Source organism: Haliotis rubra, unplaced genomic scaffold (genome assembly GCF_003918875.1).
Source record: "Haliotis rubra isolate DU_JTF1 unplaced genomic scaffold, ASM391887v1 Scf358, whole genome shotgun sequence".
In the NCBI taxonomy this organism is placed as follows: domain Eukaryota; kingdom Metazoa; phylum Mollusca; class Gastropoda; order Lepetellida; family Haliotidae; genus Haliotis; species Haliotis rubra.
The window spans coordinates 158,981-178,043 of NW_025767033.1; the positions used below are offsets into that span (position 1 = coordinate 158,981).

General features: G+C 37.7%; 1 protein-coding gene across 1 annotated transcript in view; it reads left to right on the top strand.

The window, feature by feature from the left end:
- LOC124285288 (cadherin-like and PC-esterase domain-containing protein 1) overlaps positions 1-19,063 on the top strand; it is a 62,395-nt gene that overhangs the window by 21,699 nt on the left and 21,633 nt on the right. Inside the window, exons 3-7 of the mRNA XM_046721485.1 lie at positions 13,947-14,091; positions 14,809-14,954; positions 15,928-16,032; positions 16,653-16,725; positions 17,883-18,072. Of these exons, the coding sequence (XP_046577441.1) occupies positions 13,947-14,091; positions 14,809-14,954; positions 15,928-16,032; positions 16,653-16,725; positions 17,883-18,072 (659 nt within the window). The remainder of the gene's footprint in view (positions 1-13,946; positions 14,092-14,808; positions 14,955-15,927; positions 16,033-16,652; positions 16,726-17,882; positions 18,073-19,063) is intronic.

The following is a 19,063-nucleotide window of genomic DNA, read 5'->3' on the forward strand; positions in this document are numbered from 1 at the left end:
AATGAAGCAATCATCAATTGTGAGATTTCAACCAATTAGCACTAGTTGTCACCTTGGGCAAGTGATTTTGTTAGAAACGTGTCTCTGTTCACCCAGCAGTGAATGGGTACCAAGTGGGATGAAAGGGCAATGTGACTGTAGATCTTCTCAGACCTCATGTTACTGGAGTTGTTACCCCACGGAGCTGAGAAAGAAAATCGACCACACACTTACCCATTGACCATTGTGAATGTATGATTGTGGTGATTTACTGTTATATGTATCCTGCCATACTTCTCAGATCGGTGTCTTAGATGGTGTTCAAACAGAGATGTCCATCTGATTACAGTTAAAATACAGGCTACATTAGCATTCCAAACTTGTGAATCTGACAGGTTCAATTGGTCAGTGCTGGACAAATGTTGTTGTGGCACAGTACTAGCATTCCTAGGTCAGCTGGTCAGGAGTTGAGTGTCGGCTGGTCAGGAACAGATAGACAAACACTTGTTAGTGTAGCTTTCAGCTCATATTAGTTACACTCGGACCTTCGATTCTACCCAGGATCAACACGGTGTCAAGATGATGCTGGTAACACTTTCTTAATTAGTTTTTTTTCACTAGTCCAAATTTACTATCTGGGTACCTGACCCGTAGTAGTCCTGTGGGCCTACCCAGGGCCTACCTGACACGAGTTACCCATCCTATTGCCTAGCCATAAAGGGAGGATAGAATGGTGATTTCAAACCAGACATTTGAAGTGATAAGCCAATGCTTTAACCATGCAGCTACCCTCCTATCCCTGTTTTGATGATGATGATGATGATGATGATGATGATGATGATGATGATCATGCACATGATATTCCATATTGGTGGTCTGTAAATGCATCTAGTCTTGACAAGCTGCAGCTACCCTCCTATCCCTGTTTTGATGATGATGATGATGATGATGATGATGATGATGATGATGATGATGATGATGATATTTATCATGCACAATCTCCACAATATTCCAGCTATTGGTGGTCTGTAAGTAATCTAGTCTTGACCATGCAGGCCAATGATTGATACCATGATTATTAATCTATGTAGTTTCATAGTTCTGAAGTTCCATTAGCATAGAGCAGTGACTACCTTCAGCTCCTAACCAAAAAAGGTTAGACACTGGTGATATATTTATAAAAGTAGATGGGTGTGAGATAGAAAGAGAAAATCGAGGGAGAGTCATAAAAAATAATGATAAATAAAGGGTCATGAAACATAAAAATGATCTTTGATGATTGCACTCTGAAATGGAAAGTTGTTTCTTTATTGAAAGTTGTTTTATTACATTTTGAATTGAGAATTTTTCAAAGATCTCTTCACAGCATCAGTTAGAGGAAGTCAAGAGGAATCGCATGTATTTTCTGAGTAATATATGTATTATCTGTCTGTGTGTATTGAGTCTTTTACACATTCTTCCCCAGTCCTTTAAGCCTGTGTTACCGAATAAACAAATTGAAACCATTGAAGGCAAATAATCTACAGAGCTATCTAAATGGATGACTTTAATGGATAAAGTCTTTGATTGCTGTGTTGAACCGTTCCCTGAAGCTAGGTGATGAATGCATGCACTGATAATGTTTTTGTAAAGATAATCTTCATCTCAATCACGATAGTGTTTTTGCTTCATGGTGCCAGGCAGGATTCTGGGATGGAATCTGAAAATGTTAGATGATAATGAGTGAGTGAGTTTGTTCTACATGCTTCTAACATTATTCCAGCAATATCACAGTAGGAGACACCAGAAATGGCTTCACATTGTACCCATGTGGAGAATCAAACCCAGGTCTTCTGCATGACAAGCAAACACTTTAACCAATAGGCTACCCCACTGCCCATGATGATGATGATGATGATGATGATGATGAGGAGGAGGAGGAGGAGGAGAGGAGGAGGAGGACAAGAGTGATTACAACAATGGCTACTGCAGTAAACAACAACAACAATAATGATAATAATTATAAAATAGATTAATATTCTTAGCCCCTTTAGGACAAAGCAGTCTGAGAGGTACAAAAGGTTATCAGGCACATTACAGTCTCATCCTTCCAGGTACCCATAAATTGTTGGACAAATATAGGCTAGTTTTGTATAAAGTCTCTGCCTAAGATTACCACGTGCTTCAGTGTGGGGAAGGACTGAAGTCTAACAAACTCTCAGGAGTCGGGCTGCCAGCCTGCCCATCCAACTATTCTCAGCAATCAATGTTGCTCAGCTTCATCAGATTTGTGACCTGTGAGGTGTACGCGAGACCTTGTGAAGCATGCTAATTTAACCTCAGCCATTATTTAACATGTCTTTGAGCCATGATTATCTGGCACATTGTTGACAAGCTTTGAAATGCTGACTTAACAGTTTTTCATAGTTGGTTTCAGAATTCCTCTGACACATCCTGATAAGATTAATCTCGGCTAATTGTGTGGTGTAGGGTTAATTGAAAATAGCAGAGCGCGTGCACATGCTTGAAAGATTACACCTCTTATCTTTCACTTCAACTGTCTGTTTATATGAATTTCGGTAGTCAACAGAAAGTATACACATCAATTATTTTTGTAAAACAAATTAATTTGCAGATATTTGATTTGAAAGGACTGCACAGATGTTTTTTCACATCAATTTGCAAATATTGTTAACACTTTGCACTAAGTGACGTCAAACAGATATTGATTTGATGAAAAGGGATATTTTCTCTGGCATGTGTTAAAATGATTTGGAGAAAATTTACTGTTTTTTGGAACTGACACTTCATCAAATTTGACAGGTTCTGGAATTTTGAACTGATGGTGTGTTAATTAAATGAGATAATGATTTAACTGAAATCAGGATGAAGTAAAGTGATAGGTCATACACTTTGGTCACCAGGGTACCACTGGCGGGGTGCCATATTATGGTAGAGAGTTATCTGCCCATACAGCTATCTGTTTTCTGTGAAGCAACAAATATATTCCAATTGTGTAGATCAATCCTCATCCTGTTGATCACTGGATTGTCTGGCCCGGACTCGATTATCTACATACCGCCGACGTATAGCTGGAATATTACTGAGTCCTGCATTAAACAACAACAAACCAAACCAAATCTTTGACGTCTGCTACATGCGTGTCACGATGTGAGTTATCTCCCTTGTCCAGGTACCCAGGTGCATTTAAACACAGCCAGGACTCAAATACCTGATATCCATGGTATTATACCACACAATCCACATTTCATCTTTTTTATCCCACACAAGATCAAATCTGTACACACTGTACCAATACTCTTTCATGAGTTATCTCCCCTGTCTGAGACCTTGAATACATGCTGACCCATAGTTCAGTACTCCATTACTTTTCACTTAGTGAACTGTTTCAGCTATATGAAAAATGGGCACTTGCACTGAACGACCTGATTTAAACTATTGAGAACACATCAAAATCTAAAAAAATTGAGGCCTATTGAGTGCAAATAAAAACTCTCTTTGTTAGAATCTGTTCCAGTTTGAAAATTCAAAGACAGGAATCTGTCAAAGCTCTCAAAAAAATGATAGAAAATCTCACATCTTCTACAGTGGGTGCCTGATGTAATGGAGATGTGGCATTGATGTGACAAGATTGAGCAAAACAACCTGTGTTGGGAAACAAAGTGGTTGAATTAAGTATCAGAACTTGTCAATATTCTGACGTCTGATGCTTGTCAATGAATACAGTGCCAACATCTAAAATGTACTCAAATTGATACATCTTCTGAAAAAACATTTTGGACCATTAGTTATTTTTTAACTGGAGGATTCTTTTAAATGAATAAAAAGGTGTTTGTTCAAGTGCTCAAATAGAATTTAAAAACAAATGGAGTTATGGACAGAATCGATTCCTATCAGATGTTAAAGTTTCATAGAAGACAGTTTATGCACTTAAGCAGATGCACGACCTGTTTCTATCAGAAAATTTGCAATTTTCACTTTGTTGAGAGTGAGTGAGTGAGTGAGTGAGTATATGTTTACTTCTTTTAGCAATATTCCTGCAATATCAAATCCGGAGACACCAGAAATGGGCTTCACACATTATACCCATATGGGGAATCGAACCCGGGTCTTCGGCATGCTGATGAGCGCACACTTTAACCACTAGGCTACCCCACCGCCACAGTGTGTTGAGAGCACAGTACAACAGGGCATCTTCATGACAATGGTCAAGCTGAAGGACCTTTCACAAATGTTTCATTCAAAGAAAATATGACTATCAAAGTAATAAAGAACTATCAAATTTACAACCAAAGAAATGATTGTTCTCAATATGATTGACTGTGTTTAACACCACTGCAGAGGTTTCAACTATGACTTCAAGAAACAATCTGATGGGCTGTTGATAAATAAGTAAACAATGTAACACTTCCAGAGAAAATCGGCACTGAATTGAATTCAGATTAACCTTAAATAGCAACCCTTACTTGAAATACAATATTAGGGCAAATTGTGCTTTCAGTTTTTCCAGCATGAATGCAGGGTTGTTTGCTTTCACTTTGGAAAAGAATCTTGATCAGCGAGTTCTGTAAAACAAACAAATAAACTGACGTAGAAAAGAAAGTATATGCCTGATGCTTTGGTAAAATGTTTTCCTAAAAACAGCATAAGATTTAGAAAAGTGTTTAATTGTGAATCACAAGTCACAAACACTGGGTACGTGTTGCATTAACACATTAGATATCGTACCCAATTGGAGCATTGCTAGCAAAATATTTACGTTGATTTAGTCTCAGAACACCAGGTGTGAACTTTCTTTTGTACACCAGTATAATTTGGTGCGACCATAATAAGATTGGACTTAGAAAGTAATTCATCATATTTTTTTCTGATTTAGGTATCACGCCATCTTACACCCTTGAATCATTTGAATGATAGACAGTGGGTACATGATCAACCCACATCCTTGATTATCGACCCTATAAGATAAAGGAACAATCAAAGAGAAGGAAGGACTGACATGATTGTACATTTCACAGCCAAGAACTTTAAACACAAGCACCTGGCCAATTACCCACCCCAAGTCTTTCATCCATCCTGAATCTTTTTCCTCAAAACCTGTTCCCCTCACAGCTACAGGAGCAAGAAAGGTCAAGCTATTGTCCACCTCCAGGGCCCTAAGGGCTCTGGTGAACTAGGGGCTTGACTATCATGTCAGTCATAATTAGCTTCACTTGAAAAATACTGTCACCATCTGAGCCAGTGTCAAGAAGTTTTAGTAAAGGTTCAAGGTCATCTTCAATATGTTTGTTTTTGTTTAACACGGCACTCAGCAATATGCCAGCTATATGACAGCTTTTCTTCCATCACATTGATATTACGGTCATAAGGGACCGTTCATAAAAATCACTGACCCACCTTAAAATCATCAAATATAGTAAAACCACACTTCAAGCTGAGGTAGTAACATCTTTGCATCAGATGATGTCAGTTAAATTAAATCTACATTGCTCCTACTGCTGATGCTTGTATTCCATCATACGATATTTGATGACTCCAGTTCCTGGTGTAGATTAATCCAAGATTATATCTGACCTCATTTGTTGGCTGTCACTGTAAACAAGCTCCACTGCAACTGCAGGGAGCTCTAGATGGCTATCTCTTCGTCTAAGTACCTTAATACATTAGTGATAATATTTAAACCATGAGCTATATGTCTGAGGTGTGCCAGAAATCTATAATAGCGGGTTCAAATCTAAGATTTGCCCTGATTATGTCCCGTGATTTGTCAGAACCATGTCTGTGAGTGTGGTTCCAGCAAACTGTGAACATCTGGCCTAAGTACCATTAGAAAAGATAAAACCAAACTCACCCATTTATTTCATCAATTGACCTCCCTTCTGTTATTGCGTCTTTTAGGGGCATGGGTAGATGGTTGTCACACCAATTACTGGGTTCAATTCCCAACATGGATTATAATGGGAGGATTCTGGAACTCATTTTATTCCCAAACCCTGTGAAAAAAACTAACTCACTATCTGTTTCATGTTGTCTTAATCCTAACACATGGTTGTTGTGAGATCCATGGACAGAGGTCAAGCATACATCATGTTGGTTTGAGAGCTTCGAGGGCTTTGAGGGCTTTGAGGGCTTTGAGTAGTCTGTCATACAGACCCTGAAACAGATGTACCCAAATACCCCATGCAAGTCTAGAATATGTGGCAAGTCTAGATTATTTTCCATCATTTATATCCACAAATAACATATAAAATGCTGCTTATTTCATATATTTAAGAAATTTGATGCAGATAAAGTAATGTATACATTGTGGCCTTGATGCTGTTCCATTACTTCTCTCCTTCAGTATACCTCCCCATCCCTCAGACACGCGATCCAGCTGGCCCGAGGGTATATCACATGAGCTATACTCTGGTCAAGTGCTGGATGAGATAGGAATCGAGATTACCCCAGTTTCTGAAAATGAAGAAAGTCTCTGGGCTTTTTTTTATCATATTTTATGAAGATGATTTTAGAACCCTATCTTCTGTAAAATATGTTCATTTCAGGGACTAGATGTTAGTGTAGGCTTTTTAAAAAAGTTATTTGTGAAAAAATATGCCTCATGCCTAATATTTTGTTAAAGTCAAGTTGATAATTGATTTTGGTCTTATTGCCATTATTTTATATTTTTCTTTCAGTTTATGTCCCCAAATAAAATATAAAAGGCCTCTTGTTTCATATTTTTAAGAAATTTGAATGAAGATCAAATAATTTATACATTGTGGTCTTGTTGCTGTTCCATTACTTTTCTCCTTCAGTATACCTCCCCATCCCTCAGATGCTGATCCAGCTGGCCCCAGGGTATGTCACATGAGCTATACTCTGGTCAAGTGCTGGACACTACCAGCTGTCAGACTGACCAACAAACAAGGTGGTCCCCACACCTCCTGTTTTCCCTGTAAACAAGGATGGAGAATTGTGATACCTGCACGCTCAGCATCAGTGAAAACAAAGAGCTGAGGATGAAAGTAGTCAGATTAGGAACATTGTATTCAATGTATTAGAAGCAAATGGAAGCTTATCGATTCCATGCTGTTTTGAAGGTTTCAAAGATTAGTTGCAATACGATATCTGAAGAAAATTCAAATGGATATTGTATTCAATGCATTAAAAGCACTTCAAAGCCCACATTACATTAAACTAATTGTTTGAAATCAAACAATATGAAAAGCATCTGCACATGAAAAAATTACTTTGAAATATATTTGACATGTATCCATAAATCACACAACCCGTAGGGGATTATGTGTTGGAATAGTTTCCTCAGCCTATACATATCATTAATAGCATCTCAACAGATCCACCCTTGAAGGTCCATGATACACTGTAAGGAGTCCTCAGTGACACAAGGGGGATTGGGTGACTTACTGACTTGCTTGGTGCATCGATCTCAGTTGCACATGACTGGTGCTCATGATGTCAATCACTGGATTGTCTTGTTCGGACCGCTGTTTTGAATATGACAGACCGTGGCGTTAAACAACAAAGTAAACATGACAAACAAAACAAAAATCAATCACATGGTCTGGCTCGGTGTTTTAGTTGATATACTAGTGAGTGAGTGAGTGAGTTATTATTTAACGTCACATCGGCAATATAGTTGATATACTAAGAGACTGGGACGTTTCTTATAAAATTGTCCAGTGACATGTTTTTTAACAGACAGCTGTATAAAACAGTAAATACATGTATATATGGTGCTGAGTACATCACTGAATAACAAAAAGGTGGAAAGAAAACCGCATCATCAATGCGTGAAAATTCTTATTGAAGTATCAGAAAGGTGATGCTCTGAAAATACATTAAGATACTCAGTTCCCATTCGTTACTGAATGGTAAAGTCCAGTTTAGCCAGCTGATAAATGAAAAATTTGATATACCCAGCTGCGAATTGCCAAAATTCTTACCAAGACAAAAATAGAATGTCTATATTACCTCATTAATGACCACCTTTCATATGCAGTTTAGCACCTATACTAAGCTGATGGCACATGATGAGTTAGTATTTTCAAACATGCAAGAAACAAACAAACAGTTTGTAACAAGGCCTACCACATTCACAAAGATTCAGATGTTGGCATAAATTTGACAGTGGTTGGATATCTTTGACAACATTACAGAAACTTTATTCAAAGGATGATATTCCGCATTGACAGCTTCTCACAGATGGAGCTTTGTTTTAACAAAACCAGCCCAGGGCTATTGATACCATTGTATGACAAGCGAGAAATTTAGATAGGATTTAGATTCCTGTCCACTCCGTATATCGGGAGAATTATCTCCAGTCATAATGAAAGGGAATACTACTTTAAAGCTTTACCATTATCAGGAGTAATTTTCAGATGTACTTTACGGACATATCGCTGTATATGGCCGACTGATAATCCAGCCGTCACTAATGGTTCATATCCTAGTACAGATTATTGGTCCGTCTGCTGGGGATAGAGCGTGGTGTGAGTGCTCCTATCTCAAGTATAGTGCATACTAATAAGCCTACTGCCATAATGGACGTATGAATATTTGATATGTCTAGAAACACGCAATAATCATCTATGCCATGGATGGATAGATTCATGAATTAAAGACTAAACGCACTGACTGTGAAATGAAAGCTGGTTGAAATGACCGTTTTGTACTGGCATCTGATGAGATCGCCCGTGAAGGTTCACCGTCTCACGTAGCTTATGAAGGGCTGGTATTACAAATGTGTTTTTCTTAATGCAGTCGGAAGTAATTGCTAATTAATTATTAACAGAGTTATCAAGCCAACTTGTTTGCAGAAAATATATTTAAGAAGGAATGGCAATTGATGAGTGCTTTGAAACCTGAAGTTATATATCTGTGTCTAATACTCGGTCGGTGATACTGTCGGTAATACTCGGTGATACTGTCAGTAATACTCGGTGATACTGTCAGGAATAATTGGTGATACTGTCGGTAATAATTGGTGATACTGTCGGTAATACTAATACGGTGATACTGTCGGTAATACTCGGTGATACTGTCGGTAATACTCGGTGATACTGTCGGTAATACTCGGTGATACTGTCGGTAATACTCGGTGATACTGTCAGTAATACTCGGTGATACTGTCGGTAATACTCGGTGATACTGTCAGTAATACTCGGTGATACTGTCGGTAATAATTGGTGATACTGTCAGGAATAATTGGTGATACTGTCGGTAATAATTGGTGATACTGTCGGTAATAATTGGTGATACTGTCGGTAATACTCGGTGATACTGTCGGTAATACTCGGTGATACTGTCAGTAAAAGCTTCCTTGTTTCAGTGTAATGTCAGAAAGTATTGTTATGCTTTGATGGGTTTAGGTGCGATGGGGTAGCCTAGTGGTTAAAGCGTTCGTTTGTCACACCTAAGACCCAGGTTAGATTCCCCACATGGTTACAATGTGTGAAGCCCATTTCTGGTGTCCGCCCACCGTGATATTGCTGGAATATTGCTAAAAGCGGTGTAAAATTAAACTCACTCACTCATTAGATGGGTTTGCTTCATCAGCTCGGTTTTTTTTCTTTTTATTTCCTTCTTCTGTCAGAATTCCTGTCTGATGTTTCTTCCAATCTATAATATTATAAGTGTATACATACACTGAAATATTGTTCAAAGAGGGGCTAAACAACCTTTGGGGTTGAATCAGAAGACTATTCAGCAAAATTTATGGTTTCATTGTCATGTTTCAGAGCTGATGAATCTGGCAGAATTTAGCTGAAACTCATGCACTTGAATCAATATTTAGAAGACGGATAGTGGAGTAAGACTGATAGTGGAGTAAAGAAATGTTTAGAAGACGGATAGTGGAGTAAAGAAATGTTTAGAAGATGGATAGTGGAGTAAAGAAATGTTTAGAAGATGGATAGTGGAGTAAAGAAATGTTTAGAAGACGGATAGTGGAGTAAAGAAATGTTTGTTAATAGCATTAACATTTTCACTATCCTCAACTGCAAATTAAATGTCGACAAACCTGTGTTTAATTTTCTTTTTAAATTGAAATGATCACCGTTAAATGACCAAAATACTATTCAAAGTGGCACTATATTCACTCACTTACTCGTAGTTTTGATTTAATCATCTTATCTATAAGCAGACAGGCTGTGCCAGACAGGTTGGTCCACCAAAAGGATTAGCCTGACCAGCTGTCCATTCCGTTGTCCATTATCCCAGCTTGTCTGGCTGGCACTCAATCTCACCAGTGTATAATCCAGGGATTAAAGTTCAAGTTTGAATTACTCTCAGGCACGTGTTCCAACATGGCATTTTGATAATGGAATGGATTGAAAAGCTAATGATTTCTTCAGGGATTAGATTTAATTAAATTTCTCATCAGGATGGCACAAGGAACTGCTCCTAAGTCCCAGTACATGTTTTTCGTGTGGAGCATTTGGTGTAGTCATTGTGTTGGACACAGATAAAAATCAGGGTTATTTCAAAACAATTTTGTAAAATTTCATTTTTGTATTAGTTAATCTGTTGTGATAAGCTTGGGGACTGAATGTAGCAGTGTTGGCTTCTAATTCCATAAAAATTTCAAACTTGATGAATGTTAATGGTAGTCATGAAGAAGTTCAAAAGTTTTGATTATCAAACAACCAGCCTTTTAGGGAAGGCTTTCCAGAGAGGATTGTGATGCTACAGATTTTACCATTTTTTGATGGGTGAGTTAGTGAACTGAGTTTAACACTGCATCAAACAGTGTTACCATTATGTAACAGCATCTCGGCTTCATGGTAAAGCAACACAGGTCGGTTTTCATTTTTGTGAAACCCTTGAGTAGACATGGTGGTGACAAACTTTGAACATGATTAGAGTAAAGTGAGATTAGAACATTTGATTATAGGATTCTGGCAGATCAAAGGGATGTAACTCTAAAGAACTACTTACAGTGCCTTAAATTACTGGGACAAGTCTCTTGGTCTAGTGTCTGTTAGTTGGGAAGCTTCCAAGGTGATTTTAAACAAAATTTTCCCCATATAAACTGTTAATTTCAAATTTTATTTCTGCACCTAGACATGGGAATAAAGATAAAAATGTTTAATTGTAACCAGAATCTTGGTAGATCATATGGTAACTCTATATGGTCACTTGATGGTCAAGACTTATCAAATGTTTGTCCCTTTCAAGCCCAGCTGATATTTGTATATCACTCACTCTTCTTCAGGCATTCAGTCTGAGGTGAGTTCACTTGGAAAGGGGTTTAACATAGCAACTCTTATCATTTGTTGTATTTGTATTGCAACATGCATGATCTTGTTTAACAATGAAAAGGTGCTTGCCAGGCATTGCCATACACGTTGGTTTCACCTGAAGTGCAAAACGACTCTAAGACCTGCATCCTTCCAGCGTTGATCTAACCAATCATGATGTAGAAAAACTGTTGAAGGTGGCATTTAACCTCACTCACTCTCTCAAAACATGCTGCTTCATCTTGAGGAGCTTACTATTATTAACTTTTTGATGACTTTTAATCTCCAGAATTTTGTGTAAAGGCTCATCATATACAAATATGTGTGTTGGTGATATTGCCCAGAAGGTTTAAAAACAGATCCATCAAGAATAAAGAAAGCAGCATAGATTTATAGTGATAAATCAGTATGTGTAAATAGAACCCAGATAGCTGACAGTGCAGAGCTGGCCTGTAATTGAGTCAAGTGAGCCAGGTCTCATGTTATTCTGATTTACATCAGTGTTCCCAGAATACATGGATAACACTTAATACATACCTATAGTGTAAAGTCAGAACAAAACAGTCAGTCTTAATGGGTTAGTATCTGTGAGTGGGTCTGTCAGGTTTCTATCTTTCTATAACTGTCAATTTTGACATCAAGACATATCTGGCAGGGGATATTGCAGTATACTGCTTCATTGACCAGTTGGACATCATCTGTACAAACAAATGACATCTCTAATTTATGTGGTTGTACACTTTTTGAGATTCAGGAGTCACTGCTCATTGCTGTTTGAACTTAATAGTGAGTGAGTGAGTGAGTTAAGTGAGTGAGTGAGTGACGTTTTATGCCACTTTTACCAATATTCCAGTAATATCACGGCTGGGTACATTAGGGGAATCAAACCGGGTCTTCAGCATAACAAGCCAGCGTTTTAACCACTGGGCTACCCCACAGCCCCCCAAAAATTTGAAGACTTAGACAATAAGTAGAAGCATACCCCTGTGTTTTTGGAATCAGATATGTCAACACTGAAAGTTTTAAAGTTTCAGCTCATGTTGGTGTATTCCATAACAAGCTACAGAAACGACGGATGTAAATTATATTTCTATATACATTACTATACAAATTATCACAGACCCTTTCAATCTGTTGTACAGTTCTGCATCATGTGTTTGTGAAAGTAGAATGGTTTAGAGCTTGGTTTTAAAGAAAAAAATTGTATGTCTTGAAACAGGTTCTGAAAAATGTATTTATCTCTAAAAAAAACCCCTCTCCCTCCTCTGCCCTACCCCCTGTCCCTCCTAAAGTTCATGTAGTCAATACCAAATGTCTCTTCATTCTCTTCATTCTAAAATCATGCGTTTAAGTAATCAAGGTTAAATTGCTTGTGAATATAACCTTCAACCTCAAGTCCTTGCAACGGCATTGTTCAGTTAAACTATTAACTTTATTATTCATGATTTTTGCTGATTCTTTGCATGGATATTGCTACTATAAAATAATAATTATATTTTCCGCTATCGTTGATCTGTAAGACATTTTGAACAACAATCTTTTATATTATCATTATAAAATAAACATAAAATGATCTGATATTGCTTTATGAAGCCAGTGCAAACATTATATCTGAATAATTTACAATGTTTTGCAAATTTGTTAATTGATTTGTTTCCTTGGAGGCAGGATCAGATATTCTTACTATAAACTTAACTTTTTCTCTGGAACCAAAACAAGTTGTATGCTGACATTATTCATCCAAATTACCTGAGGACAGAAAATATAATAGTTTGGAGAATATAATTTGACTAAAATACAACTACGTTACTGCAAACTTCTGATCCAAAACACACCTGTGATACATATATGACCATTTTTTGTTTGTCTCAATATTTGCCACAATCAAATATTGGTGTATACTTTTATAAGGCTGAATGTTTACTAAGGACTGAAATTGTTGATTGGGGTCCTTTGTTTGTTTCCATGGAAACAATATGTATTATGATCTCACATATGGATTTGCTTCTTCAGGTGAGTTGAATAAATTCTGGTACATTCATAACATTTTGTGATTCAGTCTAGTAAAGTCATGATGCATTAACATTCCTGTATATAACAGACCAATATGTTTGCCTTAATTAAGAAAAACATGAATGTAGAAGTGCTATTAAAATATGTAACAGCAACAACAACAAAAGTTAAAAAATCCATAATAATAATAATATTAATGATAAGAAAATGCATATTTATAGGCACCAAAGCCTTTGAAGTATGCTCAAATTGAGACATTAAAACATGTTCAAAATAAGCATTTTAATTTTTTTTTCAAACTACATCAGAATGTCAAACAGAAGCAAACATCTGAAGCAAGGTTACTTGTAAATGATGGTGAATAGAACACAAACACTCATGCTTTTTTATAGCACATATGGTTATCAACACTTCTAAATCCGGACCAGTACTTTTAGGGCTTGTGGTATCAATTTTTTAGGATACATAAATCAAAAGGAACAAAAAATATAATGTTTTTTTCATAAGGTTTGTTTCCTCACTGACTTCTTGAAAAACGTTGCATATTCCAAATATTAAGAATATCAAACAATATTTGTTTGGAGTTTTTTTGGTTCCCAGATGCAAATTCATGAGCTGGCTCATTCTAAACAAGAAAACAAACTGATCTGATGGAAATACCATTTTGGTGGTGTGGAATATAGATAAATCATCTTTCATGCTTTTCTTTCACAGCTGGAAGAGCAGTCGCTGCCCCAGAAGAAGTCCCCTATTGTAATCCTAGCCGAGGGTTCCCTATCAGCTGTCAAACATGAGGTTCCGCTGTTGGAGTCCGCTTTCTCTCAACTTGGAGCCAAAGTCAAGTTCAAAGTTGTTGACGGTATTCATCATTTATTGTTTGAATTTTCTGAAAACAATATATTTTTCTTCTTGTTTATAAAGATTTCTAGTTTTTTTGTCTTAATTTGTCTTTATATAATTCATATTTGTTTACTGTACAATCATTACCATCATTGCATGTGATGGTGCCGTCATATAGCTGGAATATTGCAGCGTTAAACAACAAACCAAACCAACATGTAATGGATCACTGGATTGTCTGGTCCAGACTCGATTATTTACACACTGCCACCATATAACTGAAATATTGTTCAGTGTAGAGTTTAACAACAAAGAAACAAGCATGTAAGGGAATAATGATATAATAATTGAAAATATATCCACCAAGTTCAATATAATTCCAAAGGTGCCAACACTGCCTAATATCAGTCTGGATGTGTCAAATCATGGCAGACCCAATTAGGATTATTTACTGATTCACTTGTGTCTGGGAGACCAAATATACATGCAGCAGAGTTATGAAATCCTCCTCATAGTGCTGTTTACTTCTCGTGTTTAGTGTAATTTATTGTCCAAAAAGCCAAAGGGTGTGGGCAGAATTTGCACCACTTATTTATACAATCTCCATTTTTTTCAGTGTCATCAACTTTTACTTTCCAAAACAGTTACTGATCTTCTCTTGTTGTTGCTAGGCATTTGGTGTAGAGGAAATATTAAGGTACTGGTACTTAACAGACTTATGTAAATGTGATTTCAGATTCTGATAGCCAAGAAGACCATACTGATGAAGACACATATGCCACCAACAAGCCAACGTGGCGTGTGCTGATGTGTCTGAACACATCCAGACCCAACACATGTCGGGACACAGGGGAACACCTGGAACAGAGAGACTTCCAGAGGGTGAGTGAGTGAGTGAGTGGGTGGGTGGGTGGATGGGTGAGTAAGTCAGTTAGTGTTTGTGTGAGTGAGTAAGTTGGTGGGTGCATGAGTCTCAAGAGCAGGTGAGTGAGTGAGTGAGTGGGTGTTTGTGTGAGTGAGTAAGTTGGTGGGTGCATGAGTTTCAAGAGCAGGTGAGTGAGTGAGTGAGTGGGTGTTTGAGTGAGTGAGTAAGTAAGATGTAGGGTGGGTGAATGCAAGATCTGGTGGTTGGTGAATGGGCCAGTGGCTTTGTGAGTGAGTGGGTGGATGAGTGAGTGAGTAAGTGAGTAAGTAGGTGGGTGAGTGAGTTCAAGTGCAGGTGAGTGAGTGCTTGAGTGAGTTACTGAGTGTTCGAGTCAGTGAGTGAGTGAGTGAGTGAGTGAGTAAGTGTTTTAGTGAGTGGATGAGTGAATGAGTAAGATGGCGGGTGGGTGAGTTCAAGAGAAGGTTGGTGAGTGAGTGATTGGGTTAGAAGTGGGTAGCAGGGGAGTGAGAGCGTGTGCTGTGTGAATGGATCAATGGGTGACTGACTGATTGTGTGCATGAGTTTAATGTTTGACAGTATTTCAGTTATATCATGTCATCTCAACCCATTTGTGACTAAATTCCATCATGATTTTGGTTGTAACAAATTGGTAAAACTCACAAGCACAAATATTTTACTGAAAGGAGTTTGATACAAAATATGTGTAAAATCTGTAACACGTCTTCCAAGTCAAGCAGTAATAATACTGAACATCTCTCTCCTGTCCTGTCAGTGCCATCAACATCGCTCTTTTTGTCATCCACACATCAGTCTTGCTCATGTTGTTATGCATGTTTCGCTTAGGTTAACCACAAGAATTTCTCACACCATCATCATAACAGGTTTAAAGGTCTGCATGTAATCAACATGTGCCAATGAATGACACTAGTTGTACAACACAGAGTATATCCACATGTCACTTGTTTCCAGGTCAACGTCATCCCAGCCCTCCATGCCCTGCTGTTTGACCCTCAGGTCATGTGTCAGGGCGTTGGCAATACAGGTAAGAAGAAGCTGCATTTAGACCCAAGTTGTGTAAATCACATATCAATATTATATATATATAGGTGTGAGTGAGTGAGTGAGTAAGTGTTTTGAGTGAGTGGATGAGTGAATGAGTAAGATGGGTGGTGGGTGAGTTCAAGAGAAGGTTGGTGAGTGAGTGATTGGGTTAGAAGTGGGTAGCAGGGGTGAGGCGTGTGCTGTGTGAATGGATCAATGGGTGACTGACTGATTGTGTGCATGAGTTTAATGTTTGACAGTATTTCAGTTATATCATGTCATCTCAACCCATTTGTGACTAAATTCCATCATGATTTTGGTTGTAACAAATTGGTAAAACTCACAAGCACAAATATTTTACTGAAAGGAGTTTGATACAAAATATGTGTAAAATCTGTAACACGTCTTCCAAGTCAAGCAGTAATAATACTGAACATCTCTCTCCTGTCCTGTCAGCGCCATCAACATCGCTCTTTTTGTCATCCACACATCAGTCTTGCTCATGTTGTTATGCATGTTTCGCTTAGGTTAACCACAAGAATTTCTCACACCATCATCATAACAGGTTTAAAGGTCTGCATGTAATCAACATGTGCCAATGAATGACACTAGTTGTACAACACAGAGTATATCTACATGTCACTTGTTTCCAGGTCAACGTCATCCCAGCCCTCCATGCCCTGCTGTTTGACCCTCAGGTCATGTGTCAGGGCGTTGGCAATACAGGTAAGAAGAAGCTGCATTTAGACCCAAGTTGTGTAAATCACATATCAGTATTATATATATATATAGGTGTGAGTGAGTGAGTGAGTATGGTTTTACGCCACTTTTAGCAATATTCCAGCAATATCATGGTAGGGGACAGCAGAAATGGGCTTCACACATTGTACCCATGTGGGGAATCGAACCCGGGTCTTTGGCATGATGAGCAAACACCTTAACCACTAGTCTACCCCACCGCCCCTATTATATATATATATATATACGAAAAGAGATGTCTGTCAATGTAGCTATAATCAAATATCAGCATGTCCCCCATATGACAATTTTTGTCAAATTTCTTAAATCATTTCAAATTTCTGTATTAAAAATATAAAAGAGAAAATCCTTCCAACCTAATTCCTTAATGATATGTTGCCACAAATTAAGTTTATATTATGATTGTCTGGTGGTATTTATATATAAATAAATATCTGTTGTATACTAGATATTAACAATATGTTGCCTAGCAACATAATAACATACGAAGGAAGTATCTGTGAACATAAGTGAGAACATTATTCATAGCAATGGCACGACTTTTGTTATATTTCATCTGGTCAAAGGCCACATGATCAAAGGAAACCATTTCTTAATCCTAGGAACAAGAGAAGAATACTATCTGAGGGAGCAACTTTATGATTTCTAGATATGTGTGCATGTAATGGGGACTGTTTTGGTTTGGGATGAGCATTTTTTATTTTACTGTTCAGGAGCTCATATTGTTTAAGAACTGAAAATAATAAACATGTCTTCAAGTAATACATTTTAGTAAAATTGGACCTTGGCTGTTCTCAAAATGCACCAAACTATTGTTATGGACAAATCACATTATGCATTATGACCATCAAGTACCTTTCGAGGCTAGGTCTAGTCTGTCGTACAGACCCTGAAGCAAATATATCCAAGAAAGCCCACGCAAGTCTAGAAAATGTGGCAAGTCTAGATTTCCTCAGCTTCATCTGAAAATGAAGAAAGTCTCAGGGCTCCTTTTCATTATATTATATTTTTTTTTACTATGAACTTTTTTCAGTAAAATATGTTCATTTCAGAGACTAGTTGTTAGTCTAGGCTAGGTCCTGCAGTCTCAGCTATGTTTAATTTAGAGTTATGTCCCCTGACAGGTCATTGGCAAGGGGGACCACTCCCATGTTACAAGCTTCTTGAAGATGTCCGTGCCTTGCCCTCCAGCCAGTCAGGTGACAACACTCGTGGTGGATGTGGTCAGCACACAATGTGGGTCCTACACACTGGGAAACATGGGGGACAACCGTCCATTCAGGAGTGTGAGGAGCTGAAACAACTAATGAAGAGGTACTGATATAAGTTGATGTTTTCTGCTTATGGCATTGTGCCAACAAGGAACAGATTGATGTAATATGATTGGCCTAATGTTTGTTTGTTTGTTTGTTTGTTTGGATGTTGTATAACGTCACACTCAGCGGCATGGTAGCAGTCTGTAAATAATCGACTTCTTTGATTGCCATGTCATTCAAAAAGTTAAGGACATGAAGATTTAGGACAATTTTATGGATATAGAACTTCTTTATTCTGTCTAGGTGACTTTTAGACATTAGAATCTATGTCAGAACATCCTATAACGGAATAAAGAAGTTGTATATCCATAAGTCAGTGAGCCTGACCACCCGGTCCCTTTAGTGACCCCTTATGACAAGCATGGGTTACTGAAGACCAATTTTAACCCAGATCTTCACTGGTCTTGACGTATTGGAGAAAACACGCCCCTGAGGTTTTGGTAGAGAATGTAAAACCGAAGGAGGAGGGAAATCCCGATAGGCTGAGAATGTTACGTAAAACCGAGTCTCCCCCCCCAAGGTTTTACATTCTCTACCAAAACCGAGGGAAGTGTTTTCCTAACATATAAACCATCAATGATGGATAATTATAATGTAGATGATCATTTAGTGAAGCTACATAACAATAACTGAAGCGCAAGTAAAATCAATTTAATGACAGTAACTATAAATAGATAATTCAACCCACAACATCTATGTTGGCTCGGTGGCTGTGAGGTAGAGTGTCTGCTCATTAACCTGATAGATGTGGATCTAATCCTGATTGGGAAAACATTTGCACTTTAAAATTGATCTTGGATGATATTTTTCAATTGATTTCAAACACTCATATATCATTTGAGTGTTGATGTTCATATAGAGTTAGGAAAAAATAAAACCTGGGAAGAGGTCTTACTTACAAAAAGTAAAACCTGAGAGCAAACAAAAATCTCAAATGCAAAACCTTCAAAAGAAGAGATGCTTAATATATAGTGAGAAGCACCCTTCAG